Source organism: Amphiura filiformis, chromosome 14 (genome assembly GCF_039555335.1).
Source record: "Amphiura filiformis chromosome 14, Afil_fr2py, whole genome shotgun sequence".
Taxonomy (NCBI): Eukaryota; Metazoa; Echinodermata; class Ophiuroidea; order Amphilepidida; family Amphiuridae; genus Amphiura; species Amphiura filiformis.
In genome coordinates this window covers 34568994-34589760 of record NC_092641.1, presented here as the reverse complement: position 1 = coordinate 34589760, position 20767 = coordinate 34568994, and the positions used below count along the sequence as shown (strand labels likewise).

At 37.8% G+C, this 20767-nt stretch overlaps 1 protein-coding gene across 1 annotated transcript in view; it reads right to left on the bottom strand.

The window, feature by feature from the left end:
* Positions 1-20767, bottom strand: part of LOC140169378 (uncharacterized) — a 66420-nt gene that overhangs the window by 18737 nt on the left and 26916 nt on the right. Inside the window, exons 3-18 of the mRNA XM_072192636.1 lie at positions 19232-19498; positions 18125-18388; positions 15442-15702; positions 14466-14723; positions 11987-12253; positions 11571-11825; positions 10234-10506; positions 9582-9854; positions 7819-8361; positions 5910-6188; positions 4805-5074; positions 4198-4470; positions 2345-2464; positions 1130-1246; positions 658-771; positions 88-228 (exon numbers count right to left, since the gene is read on the bottom strand). Of these exons, the coding sequence (XP_072048737.1) occupies positions 88-228; positions 658-771; positions 1130-1246; positions 2345-2464; positions 4198-4470; positions 4805-5074; positions 5910-6188; positions 7819-8361; positions 9582-9854; positions 10234-10506; positions 11571-11825; positions 11987-12253; positions 14466-14723; positions 15442-15702; positions 18125-18388; positions 19232-19498 (3975 nt within the window). The remainder of the gene's footprint in view (positions 1-87; positions 229-657; positions 772-1129; positions 1247-2344; positions 2465-4197; positions 4471-4804; positions 5075-5909; positions 6189-7818; positions 8362-9581; positions 9855-10233; positions 10507-11570; positions 11826-11986; positions 12254-14465; positions 14724-15441; positions 15703-18124; positions 18389-19231; positions 19499-20767) is intronic.

The following is a 20767-nucleotide window of genomic DNA, read 5'->3' as shown; positions in this document are numbered from 1 at the left end:
CTTGTAACAGGTGTAAATGTATCTTATGATCGTGCGAGTGATTCATATTAGCTCATATTCTATAGACAAGCATAATGCCATACTTACCAAAACTTGCTGCAGTTGCACAATTGACCCCGCCATACCCTGGTTGACAAATGCACATATACCGATCACTTTCCAAATCAGTACACGTTCCACCATTTTGACACGGAAATGTATTACATAACTTTTCATACACCAGACGTTCTGTGCGGTAATAAAATGAATAAAAGACAATCATTCTGACTTTTCCCGCCTGGTAAAACGTAGTACTAATTTCTTAAAATTACGTAATATAACAGAATACTCCGTTTTAAATTACGATTTGTAAATTTAAGGTTTTGTCCTCGCATTGGTACGTCTTTCAGACACGCCACCCATATTATAACATGTATAAATACATGACATGAGATAATGTCATGTAACATGGCATGATATACTACTCGTACCATCACATATAAAGCACGACTACATAATATTAAACACAACACAAAAAGTAACAAAGATAACATAACAACATAAGATAAGATAACATAACATGACATGATATAATATGACATAACATGACATGATATAACATAACATGACATATTATTACAAGATATAGCATGACATGACCTAACACAATTTACTTACCGCTTGGACAATTGATTCCGTCAATGCATTCGCAGTTGTATCCTGTACATGACCCGGGGTCACGTGTACATCGATAACCACCACAGGGATTGCGGAGACATGGGTCTGGCAGAACTGGAATGACAAGCAAACAATGTATGCTTAACTTTTAGATCAACTTTAAATAAAAAAAAAATAAAAAAAATAAATAAATAAACTTTCATCCGATTTTCTCCGATAAATAGAGGGCGTGCACTTGGTCCCCATATGTCACAATCTAAGGGGCTGTGCAATAATTATGAGCCCTGGTGGGAGGGTAAAATTTGGGGGTGGGCAAGAAATTTTTGGCGAGCCGACAGGAGGAGGGCAAGCAATTTTTGGCTAGTCGCACGTATCAATGAAGTCAATTTTTCACACCTCACTTTCTTCCTATGTTGAATATTCAATATTATATTCTCCTAAACTCTCTAATATTCATTTACAGCATACGTACGGTGCTGACAAAGTTGGCCCGTGTAACATCCGACACACATGCATTGATATTGTGTGCAACTGTTTGCCTGGCACATAGCTCCATTCTGGCACTTATGACAAGAACAAGCGTCTAATCCTGGAGAAAAATAAAACAAATTAAATAAATACATTTGGGCTTTCTGGTAGTTGATACATGGGGCAAGTTTAGAATAGAATAAAGTTTATTTTAAATATATGGTTAATTACGGACCCCTTTTAGTGAAAGTGGGATGCGCTGCATGTAGAGAGATTTGGAAACTAAACTCTAAGGTCCTTAAAGTTAGATCTGGTCCAACTATGGAGATAAGTTTTATGGAGAAGGAACTTTTTTAGTATTGGCACTGATATCCTTATTCAGGCCCATTCAGTGTGAAGATTTGCTCATCGGGAGGATCGTAAAAATCATCAAATTTCAAGTTTTGGGACCTTTGTTACTGTCATAGATATCATAGCCTGCTAGTGGTTAAGCTGAAAGCTGTGTATTAAAGAAAATAGAAGACATTTTATACGAATCTGTAATAATTTTCTACTTAAGTAGAGAAATTAGCTACATGTATTTGAAGGTATTTTAGCAATACTGCTGTTTTTTTGTTTTGTTTTTTGTTTGTTTTGTTTTTTGCCAAATTGTTCATTTCAAAAATACCTGATTACAATTATTTGGATGACTTATCATTCACTTTTAGGCAATTAAACAATTTTATTTTTGTTACACTTACGCTGGTATCACTGAATGGGCCTTTAAGGGCAAAAACATGTAGCTTAATATTAGATAGCTGCAGTTTAATATTTGGACTTTACTATAGGAGTAAAGGAGGACAAGAAAAGATTAAAGGGCTCCATAAGTCTAACCTCCGTAGTTAGACCAGATCTAAAGTTAGACTGGTCTAACTTTTTTGTGCACACGAACCATAGAGTATATCTATATTGCTTGATAGTGTACCTAAATATCTAACGGCGAACCAGTTGAATTATCGAATTATTCGACATGACAACCAAATAAGGATATACAGTGATGAATGATGATGTCCCCGAAACAGTCTTTTTTTCGATAGTTCCCTAGGCCCTGTCCCAAAGAACATGTAGAAATGATACATGGTCAAAAGAAACGGTGGACGACTTTACGGTGATTTGACCCGCGATTCGGGTTGCAAGTGTTGAAATGTTGTCAACATCCGAGACAACCCTATGGACTTACTTTTCTCGCAAAATTGGCCATAGAAGCACGGTGGGCAGACACAACTGTACAAGCAAGATCCGGGAAAGACTTCGCATTGTCCTCCGTTTTGGCATCTGTGATTTGCACATGGATCCATGGCTATAACGAAGAGGTTAAAATACCTTTATTCTGTAATTAATATTCAGCATAAAAACAACAACAATAACAACAATAACAAACAAACAAACAAAACAAACACCACGGCATTTCAGCACCAACCAAATATGGGAGCCAAGTTCAGAAATTGCAGATGTGTTGTACCCAATAATTCTGTACCAACATGATTAAAAGGGGCAAGCCATTCATTGCGTATTAAATAATATTCATAACCTCATGAATATACGCGAAGCCTGTGATCCAATCAAAGTAAACTGATTGCCTTGACCGCGCACTTATAGAGTACCGAAGTGATGACGTCACAAACACTTTTTTTGCATTTCAGCATTTTCATGACCATATTTCAGTAGAACATGATGAAAAACATCCACAGTCCAAATTTGGTGGAATCGGATCATGAGGACCCGAGATATGGTCGCATGAATACCTAATTAGCCTCATTGAAAATTGAAAAAAAGTGTAAATTGGCCTGGTTCCAAACAGTTATGAACCAGGCCAATTTACACTGATTTCAATGGGGCTAATTGGGTATTCACGCGGCCATATCTCGGGCCCTCATGATCCGATTCCCACCAAATTTGGACTGTGGATGTTTTTCATCATGTTCTACTGAAATATGGTCATGAAAATGCTGAAATGTAAAAAAGAAATTTTATGACGTCACACTTCGGTACTCTATTGCGCGGTCATTAATTTACAATGCAATGACCTCTGCCCGCGCGTGCGTGTATACGCTAAGCGTTATGACAACGTACAGCCCACGCAATGCCGTCGCGCTTCTGTGATTGGTAACTGTTGTTGTCGGCACAAAGGTCAAGTTCGCCTGGGCGATTTTTTGGCAGGTTATGTTATAACATTTATTTAACAGCGTTTTATGGCATAAAATAAAATAAAATGCCATTTTGATTTGTGTAAAACATTTGATACGACGGTATGACAATAATAACTCTGCACCATCTATTTTGTTTTGTTTTGGGTCTCGGCATTTCTCCTCGGGAGTTACCACTCCCTCGGAAAAGTACCTCGGCCCAAAACAAAACCCTCCGATTTCACACAATGACCTCAAAATAGATGGTGCGCAGTTATTATTGTCTAATTAGTGATACGAGCTTTTCTTCGGGTACCCTGGTCACGGAGGAGAAGGGGAATTCAAGTTTTATGATGTACATAGTGATTAGAAAAACGCCTAAACGGGGTCATTTTCAGCGAATGAACACACAACGCGTTTAGAAGATTAAGAACGCCTGTTTTCTGGAAGACAAGGCGGTGAGCTCTCATCTGATCACGGACACGACATCAGTATTATCAATGTGGATGTCATCGGCAGAGAAGATCATTTCTAGAACAGGGAAGATCACGGAAGTAAGGTACGACCTGCCTGCCATTTACTATCGAGTGGTCATATGACCGACGAATTGTAAACACTGCGCTGAATGAAGACGCCGTCGTGGTGTCGCAAGCTAGTACGTCGATGCTTAATAAGGATTTGAAAGAATCTTTTTATTCTTAATTACTTTTATTGAAGCAAAAGACATACGATTTGTTACGCAGAGCTTTAATGGCTCCTGTATTAAACCACTGCAATACCATTAAGCTCTTATTCAAATTTACTACAACAGCATTGTTCATTCCTTCATCAATTGCGATTATAACCGTATTATCGCAATTGAGGAATGAACACTGCTGTAGTGAATTTCATTACATAATACACCTACAATTAACAACGACGTCAAAGCCGCATGTTGTTATTTGCCCTCTTGTGTCAGTAGCTGAAGCTGTGATCGTCGTCATCCCCACATACATATCTGCCGATCTGTAAGATTGCGATGGGAAGTTCGTCGCCCCAGATCCAACATATGCAATACTTGCGATATCCACGCAGGTATCATCCATAACTATAGCTTCTGGCCACGAAATGTTAAGGTACGATTGTCCATTGCAGATACTTCTTGTTTCGTAACTTGGGCATTGAATTCGGGCTTCTCCAACTGCAAGAGAGGGCAATCAAAAGTACTACAGAAATTTCACATGAAGTACAAAAATACAATGAATGTCTGATTTACACAAGTCGATTTTATATTGGCATTTCTTCAAACCTAATAATTTTCTCGAAAAGTTGTTAATTCGCGGTGACCATGGTGACCATCCCTATGGAATGAAGCCGGCGAATCATGTTGAAGCCTTATCCCTGTGCAGCCCTTAAAACATATGCCCGTTAATTTAATGTACTCCCTTCAAACCTCCCTAAAAGTTACATAATCAAATTACTTCCCCCTCCCCTGTGTTTAAATGACATAAGCAGATGTTATCGTCTCATTTTACCTTCAATCAATGATACTCTAGTAGAGCACGAGGATGTCATATTGTTTCTATCTCTTGCAGTGGCTGTGATTATGGAGTTTCCTACATTTAGTTGTGCCCTATACTGGCTAGTTGATTCCAAGGTCGTAGCTCCAGATGAAATGTAGGTGACAAATACGACTCTACAATCATCGACAGCAGTCGCTGGGAATGCTACTTCAGTACTTGCAATGCCACATGGTACCTCAAGAGAAATGTCTCTGGTGCACGAGATGGTTGGAGGTGTATCCCCTATAAATGAGAATTACAAAGTCACTAGCACTAATGACGTCAGTACACTTGGCTCGACATGGCTCTCAGGTTTACCCTTCCAAAGCATGAACGTTTACAGGGAATACACAATTGGGATTCGGCAGAACAAAAGGTAACAATTTTGTTGCAGTCACTTACACATGGCCTTCTTTTAACCGCCTATTGATATACATGTTCAGAGTTTAAACGCCAAGACGCTGTTTGCTTAGTAACCAAATAAACGTTTGCGTTGAAGTAGAACAGAACGAAAAAACTAATAAAAATATATATGAAGTTGACGTAAAAGTTAAACTATAATACATATTTTCGTTTGTCGCATTGTCTTCATTTCTTTAAATTGTGCTGATCTGGTACTTCGAATGTACCTGTTGCATGCCCATTGTTAATTCAGAATATTGTAAACGCACCAGACAAGTCATCGCCTAATTTAAACATATAGTACAGGGTGCTATGGGATTTGGATTTTCTTTTTCTACATCCGTAAACCTGAAAGGATAAGAATTTGATTGGTTCCATTCAAGGGTTCAAAACTTTAAAAACATCTCAAATTGTGTTTCTTATCACTGGAAATAAAACAGTCAATTGTCATACTTTAAAACAGTCAATTGTCATATGGTAACTCAAATATCATCACATAGCGACCTATACTATTGATTGGACATACAGTTAGCCAAAAGCAATGCATTTTAAATACATGCGGATAATTAAACACTACCGGGCAATTTGTGAACCATAGTGACTGGGCAGATTGGTATTACCGTATCTCGATTTCAGCCCAATCTATGGATGCCTTGCAGGATCTTATTAAATTTACCTTCAACTATAGTGACTTGTGTATCACAGGATGTTACTTGGTTGTTGATGTCTTGGGCAAGTACATTTATCGTCGTAACCCCCAAGTTAAGGTTTGCTGTAGGTTGAGTCGTTGGACCGAAGATAGTCGCTGGACTTGTTGACCAATAGGAAACAGTAACAGCATTAGGACCGCAATCGTCTGTCGCATTGGCAGCGAAATTTACTAGTGTGGGACTACTTGCACACTGAATTTCTAAGTTGATGTCGGCAGCGCAACTGATGATCGGTGGGTTATTAACTGCAAATAAGTAAAGAGGTGGTTAACCCATAATGGAGATCAGGAGAGATCTCATAATAACGAGGCGAACTCATTCACATAATTTTGAATACTAGGATCGTATTCCGATTCGTAGAAACATCTACTTTTGGATACAGCCATATTTGATTTTGCCTAATTAATTATTAACATAATCTACATACACGACGTCAAAAAATTATTACAGAAAAATGACGAACATTTGCAATTTTCTTTCCATTACTGTTATATTGTGAAGGACCATATAAAGTCTGCACAAAAAGTAACTCAGCTGTTATAAATACGCCTATAGATTCAGAACTAATAATTGTTTTCACAATATTTCAGCATAAAAAGAAGGATGATTTATTTACGCGCATTTTGATACCCCATTTGTCCATTTTGTTCAATATTGACAATACAGCAGTGTTTTGAAAGAAAAATACCCCAATTTAAAAGTTGCAGTTATTTGTATTGATTTGAAGTAAGCACGAAGATAATGGCGGGCTATACGTGTTTACAGTGCTGGCATTATAACCATTGATCGCTCTAAATTGCAACTTTTAAATTCGGGTATTTTTCTGTAAAAGCACTACTGTGTTGTTAATATTGAACGACATTTGACGAATGGGGTATCAAAATGCGTGCGCGTGTAAATAAATCATCCTTCTCGCTATGTTGAAATATTGTGAAAACAATAGAACAAAAGTTCTGAATCTATAGGCGTATTTATAACAGTTGAGTTACTTTTTGTGCAGACTTTAGATGAAGTGTTAGTCCAGGAAAATATTTCTGATGATGACCTTATGTTGACATTGGCTAAATAAGCTGTATTTTCGCCCGAAAGGTACAAATTAGTGGCATTTCTTGACGCAATTTTATTTTCTCATGCGACTTGACCATTGAGGTCATATATTAAACTTTACCAGTCGTTTTTGTTATAGTTCATTAATCCCGGGTCATTAATATTCATGTTTCAGCCGGAGCTGTAAATATTTCAATTCCGCCAACTTACGTGTAGGTGGCATGACAGGCATGCAGACAAGGGTACACGATTAACATAATGCAGTTTTAAGAGAATAACGTTTTGTACTTAATTCCCTGCATGCAATATTGTGTTACTGCAATATTCTTGTTCTCCAATATGTTGTTTTTGTTTTGTACTCCACGTTCAACGCTACTTTTTCAAACCTTAATGTCATGAACATGAATGTATATCCATGATTGTGCTTATTTTATAAACAATATTATAACTTAGGTACTGAGTATAGATGCAGGTCATTTCAATAAATGCTCAAATAAAATATTGACGTGGATCTCAAAACTTTATATCTGAATTTGAATATCGTTACCTAGACTAAATCCATCAGTCGTCTACACTACGCATGTCTTTATGTTATGCTTGACGAATGAGGGCAGCAGTCTAATCGTTACCATGGGTTGAGGAAGTACAGTGCGAATCTCGTTCTGAACTAACAGATAAAATGTCGTTCTCTTGTTTATCATGTTTATAGTTAATTTGATCCATGACTCCTTGGTTAGTTTGGTAAAGTGTGTACCTATAAGACCATTGCGATCTTACCATGTAGCAATCGAATTAGGCAACTATCCATAATAGTTTTTTTTTACTTACCTTCAGTAACATTCACTAATGTATTGCAAAAGTCTGTTTGTCCATTACCATCTATCGCAGTTGCAGTGATATTAGAAACTCCCAAGTTGAAATTTACAGCACCTTGTGTCTGGCCAGTAAACGACGTAGCTCCGGTTGATGTGTAATATATTATCACGGGCCCACATTCACTAGGGGTGAATACTCTAAATTCGTCAACAAGAAAATTGGTAGTAGTTGCCCCGCATGGTACTTCCTTTTTAATGTTTTGAACACCACATGTAATCGACGGGCCAAAACCGGTTACGTTTACTATGCTAGTGCAGTTTGCACTGTTTCGTCCATCTGTTGCCCTTGCTGTTACATATGAAACGCCGACATTCATTTGTGCAAAAGATTCTTCTCGCGGTTCAAATACGGTGGCTCCTCGGGAAATGTAGGAGAACGTAACAGGGCTACAATCATCAAGTCCTTCAGCCTTGAAGTCAACTCTTGTACTTGTTTCATCACACGGGAGCTGGACGCTTATGTTGTTACAGGTGACGGATGGCGGACGGGTATCGTCTATAATTTTAGATGTATAAGAATGTATAAATTACCGGGGATAGGTCTATAGTTCCGCCTGGAAGCAGAATCTTGAGAAGTGGGGGTGGGGCTTATGAGATCGGATGTAACATATGCACAAAGCACACGACCCAGTGAAATATCTTTTAAGAAGCAGTTTTCGGAATATAGTGGTTTGGACTGCAACAGCGCGCCTCAATTCATTCCAAAACTTGTTTAGCACTCATTGAGAGGCACTCTGTGTAGTTTGGTCTTATATCTCTATCGGTGCACCGATATAGTGACCGATAGCTCTTATTGATCCGAACATTTACATAGCACAATCGATTTTTATTGAAATTAAAAACGATATGTAAATGTTCATTGTTCGATACAATGAGCCAGAAAGCGCCAGCGGTACCTACCCAGATAGCAAGACTTCGTTAGCCCAACGTTGACAATGGTTGGCATGGTCGTGGTCGGTAAGCCGACGCTAAGCTAACGTTGGACCAATTTTGTTGTGCCAACCTATTATTATGGTTGGTATGCCAACGTCAAGCCAACCTAGCCAGCCAACCTTAAAATGACGGTCGGCATGCCATCGTTGGGCCAAACGTTGTTGGGCCAAACTTAAATGATGGTATATGCTAATGTCTGGCCAATGTAGCTTGCCAACCTTAAAATGATGGTCGATACACCAAGGTTGGAACAACGTTGTTGTGCCAACCTTAATATGGCGGTGGAATGCCGACATCGGACCAACGTTGGTATCTTAGACTGTTGTCTAAGTTATGGGAATGGTCAAGTATATATTTTCTCTTTACTGGGAGTATTAAAGTGTGACAGTAAATAAGGACTATAAAAGCCGCATTAGATAAATTAATAATATTAATGTTATGAATATTTACAGGAAATTTGATCAATATCCCTCAAAAGATATACTTTAGCAGGTTTAGTTATCAAAATATTGGCTTATGCTAACGTAAAACACTTAATCAAATATAGAAACCACGTTAGATCAATCGGTAATGCATCAGACTAATAAGATTAAGGTCCCTGGATCGAATCCCGGTAGATACACTAATTGGCTCCCATTAATGAACAGCAGCAACAAGCATTACATCATTTGTCATGTTGGTGAACAAGTAATCGCTCGACTGCAAAGTCAGCCTAATTGTTGTTTTTGTGATAAGAAAATATACAAAGCGAAATGTTTTTTATCATATCTGAAAGTTTTCTACCTCGAGTAATGTTGATAATAGTGTTGCACGTGCTGGTTTTGTTGCTTCCATCTGTAGCAATTGCCGTTACAATAGATATTCCGTTGTTCATTATTGCACTAGGTTGCATTTGATGATCAAACCGTGTAGCTCCTTGAGAACTGTATGTTATGGTATAGTAGTCACAGTCATCGTTTACATGTGCCGCAAAGATAATTGGCTCTGCACTGCTAAGACACGGCAGTTGGCGGTTGATAGTAGGGGCACAAAAAATAGCAGGTGGGAAGGTATCAACTGAAGAAAAAACACATTTGAGCATGTTAAATATGAAACCACTATACGATATCAGTCCAGCAAACATAATTTCTAAAACGCATGTTACACATTATTTTGTGTTAATTTGTTTATGTTTTTAAATGTTGTTAACACATTTTATAACCTGTATAAATTTCGACATCTTTACGTTTTCTGGCAACTTAGCTTTGTTTTTTGTTGTTTTTGTTTTTCTTGAGCATTGATACTGTTACACCCGTGAAGTCTCTCTCCCTTTCTCACTTGCAAAACATTTGAAATGATAAAAATGCTGAAAGTGGGAACTGGCGGCGCTTGAATGGGTTATTTCGTTCAAAATACCGCAGCAATACATGTATTCCAATAATGAGACAATATTTACCTTGAGCAACAGTAACAACAGTGCTACAGGGTCGTGGTATAGACACAGGTCGTCCAGAACTATCACTTGCAGTTGCCGTAATGAATGAAGTGCCTACATTCATCATCGAGCTTCCTTGATTCTGAGTCACAGGATCAAATATTGTATCTCCCCTGGATGTGTACGAAACAATCAACTCGCCACAAACGACTGCTTGGAAGTGGATTAGAGTCCTTGTTGTTCCACAAGGGACCTGCCGATAAATTGGATCTTCACAGGACAGCAATGGGTCTCCTGAAAAAAGTTGTTCAAAGTTGTAAGGATTTATAAAAGTCTGCATTGTTTTTATTGTTTTTTTGATTGATTCTATTAAAATTAGACTATTACATAGTGTGAATTATGTGATAATCAAGATAAGTGAACTGAAGCTTTTTTTTTTTTAAATTACATAATTTGGCATATGCTTCTTTGTTTCTCATATGTTTCTCTGTTTCTCACAAAATTCATATCTTGCCAAATCAAATGATATAAGTGATCTGTTTTATTACGTTGGCATGTTGAGGGGGGATATATATTGCACCCAATTGCACACAAATTTGCACTCAATAACTGCGAGTGTAATACGTAAAGTATGTAAAGGGGCGTAGTGCGATGTTTTCATGTTCTGTTTTTATCTTTATACATGAGGTCCACCATTAAAACAATATGTTTCCACATTTTGAATTGTATTGCTCTTGATATATTTGATATGAGAAGCAAAAACATATAGCTATGCCCCATAGAACAGTACATACTTTTGGTTGTGGTTACCGCAATTCACCGCCTTGTTGTTCACGGACACCCTCTAAACGATGCAAATCTCGGGCTTTAAATTTTACCGGGGTCATGCGACAACTATATAAAGCTTTCTTCTGACACCAAAATCTCAGTTTTCATTATCGAAAAATGGGGTCTATCGGGTCACGCCCCTTTAAGTATTCACTGACGGTAGACGCCGTTTATTAAAAAATATGTGTCAGCGTGATAGTATATGTTTTCAAATCCGACGCACATACATGTGCGTTATTGGATACAGTGTTGGTCAGTGATTGTTTGTGGTAGGGTATTGTAATGTGATTTGTGATAATTTGCCGTAGTACTCCATACTGACGAAACAAAGATAACTATAACTTTTTGTATTATAACGACTATAGAGGGCGACGCTTCCGACGCTTTCTGAGTTGCAAAGCTGTTTTTGGCATTGTCGCTATCCGCACTTGGCGATTCAAGTAGAGCGCTTCACATGTACATGATGTATAACGGTTTATATCAACATGATTAATATGGTATTCGTCATGATGGGGACATCATCAACATACCTTCTGCATATATTGTCACATGAGTTTGGCAGGTGTTGCCGTTCATATCCGTTGCCGTAATTGTTGTCAATCCTAAATTCAGGAGGACACGAAGGAAGCTATTTCCTTGAGTTCGAATATCCGTTGATCCACTGGATGTATATTCGATATTACCAACATTTCCACAATCTGATGACACTTGCAAGTCGACAGGATAACTAACTATTCCACACGGGACTCGCAGATCTATATCTTGAGGGCAAATAAGAGCTCTATCTGCAAATGGGAAATATTTATATACCGTAAAAAATGTTGATTATTGCTAAATTACTCGTCAACATGTACGTGTTAAAAACATAATATAAGAGCTTATAAGTCACAGTAGAAATCTAATAACAACTTACGACCAGAATGTGACATTCGGAAATTGGATTTACCTTGAATAACCGTAACTGTGGAATTGCACGATATAGATTGTCCTCTATATGTGGCTGTTGCTATTACAGTTGAAACGCCTACGTTAAAAATTGCATTAGTTTGTGGCGTAGAAATGACGTTAGTCGATCCTTGTACTTGGTACAAGACAGCTACAGCTCTTCCACAGTCATCAACAGCAAATGCCTGAAAGCCGACTGACGCAGACGATTCAGTACAGGAAATCTGTCTGGAAACGTCGGCAGCACATGTAATAGCTGCTGGATTATCTGAAAAAGTGACAGAACAGTACAGCAATTTTTTGTGTGTGAAAGGGACATTATGAGTTTAACGCCACGGATCCACAATTTCGCCAAACTTTCCAGATTATGTTCCTTTTTTAAAAATCGTGATGTGTCGCACTGCAAAGAATAATGTATGGTTAATCTTTATGGTTGTTCGGGTTTTGCCCGGGCTGTGTTACGAGCGGGGCATGGTGTTGGTAAAGGCGTGTTTCTGAGATTTTGGGTATCAAAGCAAATACCAGTCTAATACTTGTGACCCATTAATTTGCTGCTCAACACTGTATGGAACATATTTAAATGGTCGTATGCCCGGGGGGGCCACTGGTCATTGACAAGGGGGTATCATGCGTGGCCAAAAAATCACGTAAAAAGGGTCTTTTTTCACAATCGGGCACTGTACGTACGTATCGTGAATAGGGTGTCAAAAACATGGAAATTAGAGAAAAAGGGTATCTTTTTCACAACAGATTTACGTATTTAGGGTCCGTCCAGACTCCAGTCCTTCATAAGTTTCATGTCCTTCATGTTTATCCCTAGACTTGACTGTGTAGTTCTCTGTTTAGTCTCTTCTTTAAGTCCATAAAGATTGCCGACTTCGCCCAGCTGGCCCTGTTAATATTTTTCCATTAACCCATTCAATGCTACACAACCCTACAACATTCAATGGTGATGTACACATGCAGTACATTGTACATGCACAGCACGTGTTTACTCTGATTTTAAGAGTTTCAATTCTCCTTTATAAAGTCCAAAGTTTCTCATTTCATTTAAAAATATTTTTACTGTTATTTGAATTTTCTATCTTGTATTATGGATAAATATAAAGATTTTCAAGCTAATTTTCATGTTGTATACAATTATTTAACCACAAATATCTATGGAAGAGGATTGATTGACGTGACCTGTGACCTATTATCCACAAAATAAATAAATAAAAATATGGATGTTATTATCGTCAAAAGCATCAGATTTTTGTCAGAATTTTGTCACAATAAGTGATCTTGATTTTATTTAAAAAACTTAGGCTATTTTAGACTTTTGAATAAAATGTGAAAACATCAAATGAATATTAAAAGGTAAGATGGATATGGTGCAGAATTAAAATACGTTTTTGGATTGGTATCAAATTCTGCAGTCATACACGAATCCTGCAAATCTTGGCTGAACTGATTGAGCACCATGCATCTCAGTCGCTATTTACCGACTTATTTTCATCCTAATACTTTATTCAACTTTTGAAATAATACCACTATTATTCATTAGCTTCCTTCAAGAAGTAGGCCTTAATTGTCGTCATTTTAAGCTTTTAAAATAAATTATTAATATGCACATTTCATCTTTTCGCAATAAGGCCTAGGTCATAAAAAAAATCTGACCACAATTTTATGATTTTTGTCTCACTTTGAAACATGATTTGTAGGTCTATAATAATATTTGGAGGATGGAGAATAGTCGAAACTTTAATAGGGCCTACAAAAATGATATAAAAACATTTCTTGACTTCTTTTTCTCTATTTTCTTTTCTTCATTGTTGTTTTTTCTTAGAGTTTTGTAAATTTTCTTTTCATTTAATACCCTCTTAGGCTCTCTGATAGGCCTACTATAAATCTGCTTAAAATAATGTAACATTTATTTTGTAATTTTAAAATAGCCCGGGAAAATAGCCATATTCTGCCCTGGTAGCAGAGCCATTCTGAGTTACTATTATTAAAGAAATCAATGAAAATGGAGCTTCAAGTAGTATTACTTGCTTAGGGTGTCGAAAATATATGTTTTACTTGCTAAGGGGTAAAAAACGCAAATACTTGTTTAGGGTAGGATATTACACTTGTTATACTTATTTAGGGTGTATTTTCAGTCGTTGCACATACTTGTTTAGGGTGCTTTTGAAACTCAATGGCCACGCATGATACCCCCTTGTCAATGACCAGTGGCCCCCCCGGGGTCGTATGTCAATCAGCATGATCAGATGGCGCTTTCAACGATTTTATTGAAAATTTAGATTTAAGAATAAAACATTATAGGCTTACATACTTTTCCGTTACCGTGGTTTTAATGTAGGGCTATAATGCCCCCGTCATACTTTCCTGCCGCTTGCCGCTGCGGTAGGCGGCAGGGCGTTTCAAGCAATAACAAGCCTTGATTGTGTCCGTTTGTCTGCAAGCGACAGGGTAGTATGAAACCAGCATAAGTTTACCATTTCCAATGATCAGCACGTTGAATTCACAGTAGTCCGTTTGGCCATCACTATCTCTTGCTGTAGCTCTAACAGTCCTCGATCCAAGCGGAAAAAGGGCAATGACTTGGTCTGGATTAGCAGTATTGAAATTGATGGCGCTGCCTGACACTGTGTAGGTTATAGATGCGGGAACATTTCCTGTGGTCGCAGGGGCAAAGCTGACAGCATATCCTGAATCGCAAGTGACCTCTCTAACATCCATTGGACACCTTACCTCTAACAGAAAGAACACAATTAATGTTCAAAAAAAATAATAATAATAAGATTTAGTTTTCCGAATTTAGTTTGCCTTCGCAATGCTTCAATTGCGTAAAACAAACAAGGGAAACGTTTCCTTTCGTTTCCTCCTAAATTCTTTCAAACGAAAGAAAGAAACATAAGAAAGGAGCTCTGGTCGCGAAACCAATACTAGAGAGTTTGCGAAATGAAGTTTGCAAAGCTATATTGTACCTTTATTGTATAGCCTTTGTTCTCTATCGATCAAGATTTCAGTTGTAAAAATAACTGGTGCTCCATGTTCAGCCAAGCTATGCAGTAATTAAGCGCATGAATGGTACTTTGATATTCTCGCTCTCTCAAACTTTACACCATCCTATGATACCGCGGAACAGAAAATTATTTTAACCTAATTCAATCACTAATTTTCAGCATCACGTGGCGTGTTTTTTATCCAAACAAAAAAAGATTTCCAGGTCCTGGTCTTTTAATTAGATAATACATAACTTATGAGAAAATGTAAAAACTTTTCTTCTTAAATTGACGTATTTTCGTTCATAATTTACTTCTACTATCGATTCACTTGGACTTCTGGAGGCTTTCATGGCAGAGTGGTGTTGAATAGATAATCCTCTAGACGTTGAAGTGTGTGCTTTTGAACCGCATTTCGTAAAGGATCAAGTATTGTTTCTTTATCTTAATGCAGTTTACTTGGTACCTTCTCTGCAGCGTTGAAAGACACACGTGTCATCGTTCCCGTCCATATCCACAGCGTATGCTCTAATGTCACTGCATCCAAAAGGAACATTCGCAAGAGCGTGCATTGGTTGATTATACAAATACATTTCCGTGTTAACGTTGTACGTATACGTAATCGTAATACTCTCTGGGTTCTGGAAATTCATAACGAGTGGTCTATCAAACGAATGTTGAGCAGACAAGCCTGATGAATTCTGAGGACAAACGATTCCTATCGGTCCTGTGAATATTCGAGAAGTTTTCAGTGAAAAAAACAAAAACAAAAAAACATATCGACATTACAAATTGAATAAAGTTTAGAATTTTATCCCTTTTAACCCCAAAACAGACCCGTCTCCTATGTTAGGCTACATCTGATTACAACTCTTTACGCACCTAATACTCGAGCATTTTGGACATATTCTGATCATCAAAACACTTTTAAAGAATGCAGCAAATAGTGACTTTTTCAGTAATCTTTTTATTTGATTTTCAGTAATCATCCCTGTTTGTTTCCTGCATGACCTTGAACTCCGAATCTGTGTTTACCACATAGACACCAGGTAAGGACAAGGCGTATGCGCCAATCTCATCTCTGTACCATGTAATCTATAGCAAAAGTAGCATTTTTGAAGGTCACGCACGTACCAGAAATACCCCCTTTATGACCTTTGACCCAAATCTGTGTTCACCCCATAGACCCTTATAGCATGCCAATGTCCAAGTATTATAGCCAAGTTTTAGCCAAATATTACTCATGCGTGACATTTGATCCCACGTGTACTAGTGGGTCATGTCAAGATATAAGGTTTATGGGTAGTGAAACCCTTGAGCTAGAGCCTAAGTTTGACCAAATAATATTAAAGCCAGTGCCTTCATCACAAAAAAAGGAATCACGGATACCTTCTTGGCGGTAAATTGTTTGATTTAAACCTTGTTAAAATTATATTAATTGGATAGTGAACTCTCATGTATTCATGGTACTAGCTCTTTAATATGCCTCAGACGTGAATGTATGGTGTTAAGTGTATGGGAGGGAGACATGTTATGAGAGCTATATGGCTATTATAGCGCCGTACCAACTATCGACACTGTTTATTGTATCTAAGTAATAAGACCCCGGATGCAGACGCGATTTTATGTGTCTAATGTTTGGGAGGGAGGCCTTATTAGACAACTAGTATAAAGCGCCGGACCAACTATCGACATTCTATATCTAGCTCTCTGAAATGCCTCCAGTCGTGAAGGTATTCGTGGTATTGGAGGTAGGACTACTAAAGAGCGTTAATAGAGAGATTACGATGTTCCAAACGCAGCACGTGGACCGTACGTTTTCACGTACGTTTTTACGTACGTTAATACGGTGTTAAATATTGCTAGTCTCGGTTCCAAACTGGATTGTGCTCATTCGTCATGAAGGAGAACAAGTCGGCTGGAATAAAGACTATAAATCTGATCTAATCTAATCTAGGTCGATAGAGGGCATAGTGATTGAAAACAAAACAGTAAGCGAAGGCTATTGAGTCTCTGCCTAATTCAAACAGCCCGCTTTTGATTTTGACTTAACATGCTGCTTACACTTAATTGTATTTTTGTGCTCCCCAAATATTATAGTTGCCTAAAAACATATATTTTGGTAGATTAAAAATCACTAAATCCACATATCATGACTTTACTTTCAAAATGAGACTTTTTCGACCTGAAAATTGGGCGCGTTGCATGAACTTCGACATGAGGTAAAATCAGCATAATTTCAACGTAGCATATACTACGTTGGAATCCAAAATGGGAAATCGCAATGTCATTTTTTGTACGCAAAGTATCACACACATTTCAATGGGCAATCTCTGCGTATAAATTAAGTCGCTTTCAACACACCGCTGTACCTTTATTATAATGATTTGTTACAAACAAAAGTATCATAAAAGTAATTAGACTTTCCTTCGTATGTTCATTATCATTGACTGTATTCATTTAACATATTGTAAAATGGGCAAATTTTGTGCATTTTCAACGATGTATCTACATTTATTTCGCACGTGGAAAATCTTCAAAACTGGCTAAATACGTGAACTCGCTTCGATACAGGACAGTGGAAATCGCAATCTCTCTAATAAGAATTAATTGATACCTGCCCAGAGTTTGAGAAAGGGGTACTTCTTTTGGAGATATATCGAAGCTGAATGAGGGGCTTTTATGGGGTACAAGAAAAATGGAGATGTACACGCAAGAAGGATGTTATACGTCAACACATAATATGCCTCCAGAAGTCGAAACTATTCTGCCTCCAAATGTCCAAACTAATATGCCTCCAAAATATATAGAAAGTTCAAACTATAAATAAACGGAATAGAGCCTCATTATCACTATCTAGCTTATCACTATCGCTTCCACATGCCTGATATTAGCATAGGCAAAGTCAAATCAAATAAATTCACCAGATATTCCGTTTCATCATTTCATACTAGTTTGAACTTTATGTGGTATATTAGTTTGGACTTTTAAAGCCATATTAGTGTGAACGTAACAATTCTTCTTGAGTCTAGATCTCCCTTCTTTCTTGCTCCCATACCCTCACCATAAAATGCAAGCCCCTCTTTGACATATCCTCCAAAATAAATCCCCCTTTTCTCACCCTTTCAAACCCGCAGTTTACATGATACCTGTTCTGCAGTGTTGAAAGGTGCACACCGCACTATTCCCGTCCGTATCTTGAGCGGTCGCCGTAATGACACTACATCCAAGAGGCAAGTTTGTCAGAAAGTGTGTTTGTTGATTATATGGATACATTTCACTGTTACTGTTGTACGTATACGTAATTTGAACGTTGGTGTCGGCATTCAGAAAATTACTGACTTCTGGTCTAGGAAACCCAAATTGAGCAGACAAGCCTGTTGAATCCTGAGGACAAACGATTCCTGCCGGACCTGTGAATGTTCAAGAGGTTGCCAGTGCAAAAAAAATATACCGGTGTTTTAACTGCTCCATATTAATTCTGCTTCACACAAAGATTGCTATTGGTTAATTTGTGGTGATGATGAAACCATTGATAAAAATAATGGCTCTCAAATGGAAGTCATTGATAATGCCCAACTGTGCCATTTGGCAAGAATGGAGGCAAAATACAGACGTAGTTTCCTAGCTTTATCGCATCAAAGTGCAGATTTTGGAATCAGGTGGATATTTTTCTCGTAACTTATGTGCAGTGGCGTGGCCAGGGGGCAAAGGGGTGCAACTGCCGCCCCCTCCCCGTGAGAAGTATTGCCCCTCCCCCTGGAATGCTGGTCGTCCTGTTATTTAAGATTTTAGACCTTTTTATACTTTTTAACCCATTTTTTGTAAAATTCTCGTTAAAGTTTGCTCCCTTTTTTGCCCACCATCTGAAAAGTTGCTGGCTACGCCATTGCTTATGTGAAATTTCAGGCCTGAAATATATTTCGTTTTTAGGCAGTATGAACACAAACATGGTAGTTTGGTGTTTAACACCACTGAAGAAGTCATGTGATACACAGTTTGTGTTTCTAGAATCCAAACAACTGGAGCAATTTAACACAAAACTTGGAATAAAGATGTGATGGTATTGAGCCTCAATATGAGGTAGAAAACATTATGTTGTTAGATCCGAATTTCCGCTCAAATAATTAGCTTTGGCCTTCTTTCCAAAGTTTTGTCGCTTTGGCGCAAAAGATAAGCAAATGTCCAGGTCGCGTCGCAACGGTAAAACGCACAATCGATACGTGGAACTCGGTACACTTGCCATCAAAACCTACCTACAGTAAAGGTGCAACTGGCGAACTCGTTTATGTTTCTGATTGATACTGCCACCTGTGTCGTGTTTCCCGCCGAGAAGTCAGTTAGAACGTTAGGTTCATTTAGGCCAAATGACACTTCTCTGCGTCCCTGTGTGCTCACATACGTGTAGGTTATATTCGTCACGGTAACATCCATTCTTATGTCGAAGAATTGCGTAGGGTTATTAATTGTAAATATACCCTCTGCACCTATTGTTGTTTGTCCAGGACATTGAATGCGTATATCTAGCATTGAAAAAGAAATTATATCTTACTATAAATAAGGAAATGTTGTAAACACAACCCAAAAGGTATTTACCCCCTTGATGAATGACCATTTTTCAAAAACAGTTGATCGTATGCCAAATTTGGGATATAAAGTCAAAGTAGAATTTATTTCTGCGCATTATGACACCTCATTTGTTGCAATAGTTCCAATATTGATGCCGCATCGTACATTTAAATGAACGTAATTTAGTTGTCCACGTCCAACTTCGTTTCGTCAGTACAGACATTGACTGTTATCATACTGACACTTTTAACAGAACACTACTCTTCACTAAAACACCCATATGATGAAGAATGCAAAGGTGGCATGTTTCTCACTAGCGTAACCCAAGATTTGAAAGTTACAACCTTGAAATGGGGAAATGACCCCATTATATTTTTGAATCATATCAAGATCACATATATTAATTTCATTTAATTTTGGACAAATTTTAGAGTTTTACCCCTTTTGACCCCAAAACCGACCCTTTCTCCATGTTTTAGCCAAATCTGATTAGAATCGTATATGAACGTGCTAGAAGCCATTTGGCATTATTCTGATGATCTGATCACAGCACTTATTATGAATATGCAGCAAATATTAAATGGTAAGGTGATTTTCAGTAATCAAGCCTGTTTGTCCCCTGTGTGACCTTAAACTCAAAATCTGTGAGAACCATAGACACCAACTAAATGTCAATGCATATGTGTCAGCGGCATCTCTGTGCCATATAATCTGTAGGAAAAGAAGCATTTTTGAAGGTATTATTTGGTTATGTGCCGCAGAAGAAGAAAATAATCATCTTGAACGGTTACCTTAAAAGAAGTTATCATCTTGAGCGGACAATTAGATCACACGGTATGTTTAATCAGGCAAACCCTAAAATATTTGCGTGCTTTGCAGATAGTTGTGTATCATTTGGGCAACTTCGTTGCTATTATTTACCCAAAATGCTGAAATAATATTAGTAATAACTACCGGGAAGGGTTTCTGTCCTTTAGAAGCTGAAATATCAAGGGTAGGTGAAAGAAACCCAATGTGTTCTTTAGTCGTTACGGTTTAACATGGAGTTCTATGGAAGAATCCAATTTTTTACTGTTGACCTACAAACCTACAAAGTTGGGACATGTGTAAACATGGTAAACATTGCAAATATGCCAAAAAAAATCAATTTGATATTATAAGATCGTACATTATGACCACGAACGAAACGAAAATTTTATGTTGCACCTGGCGAACAAGGTGGA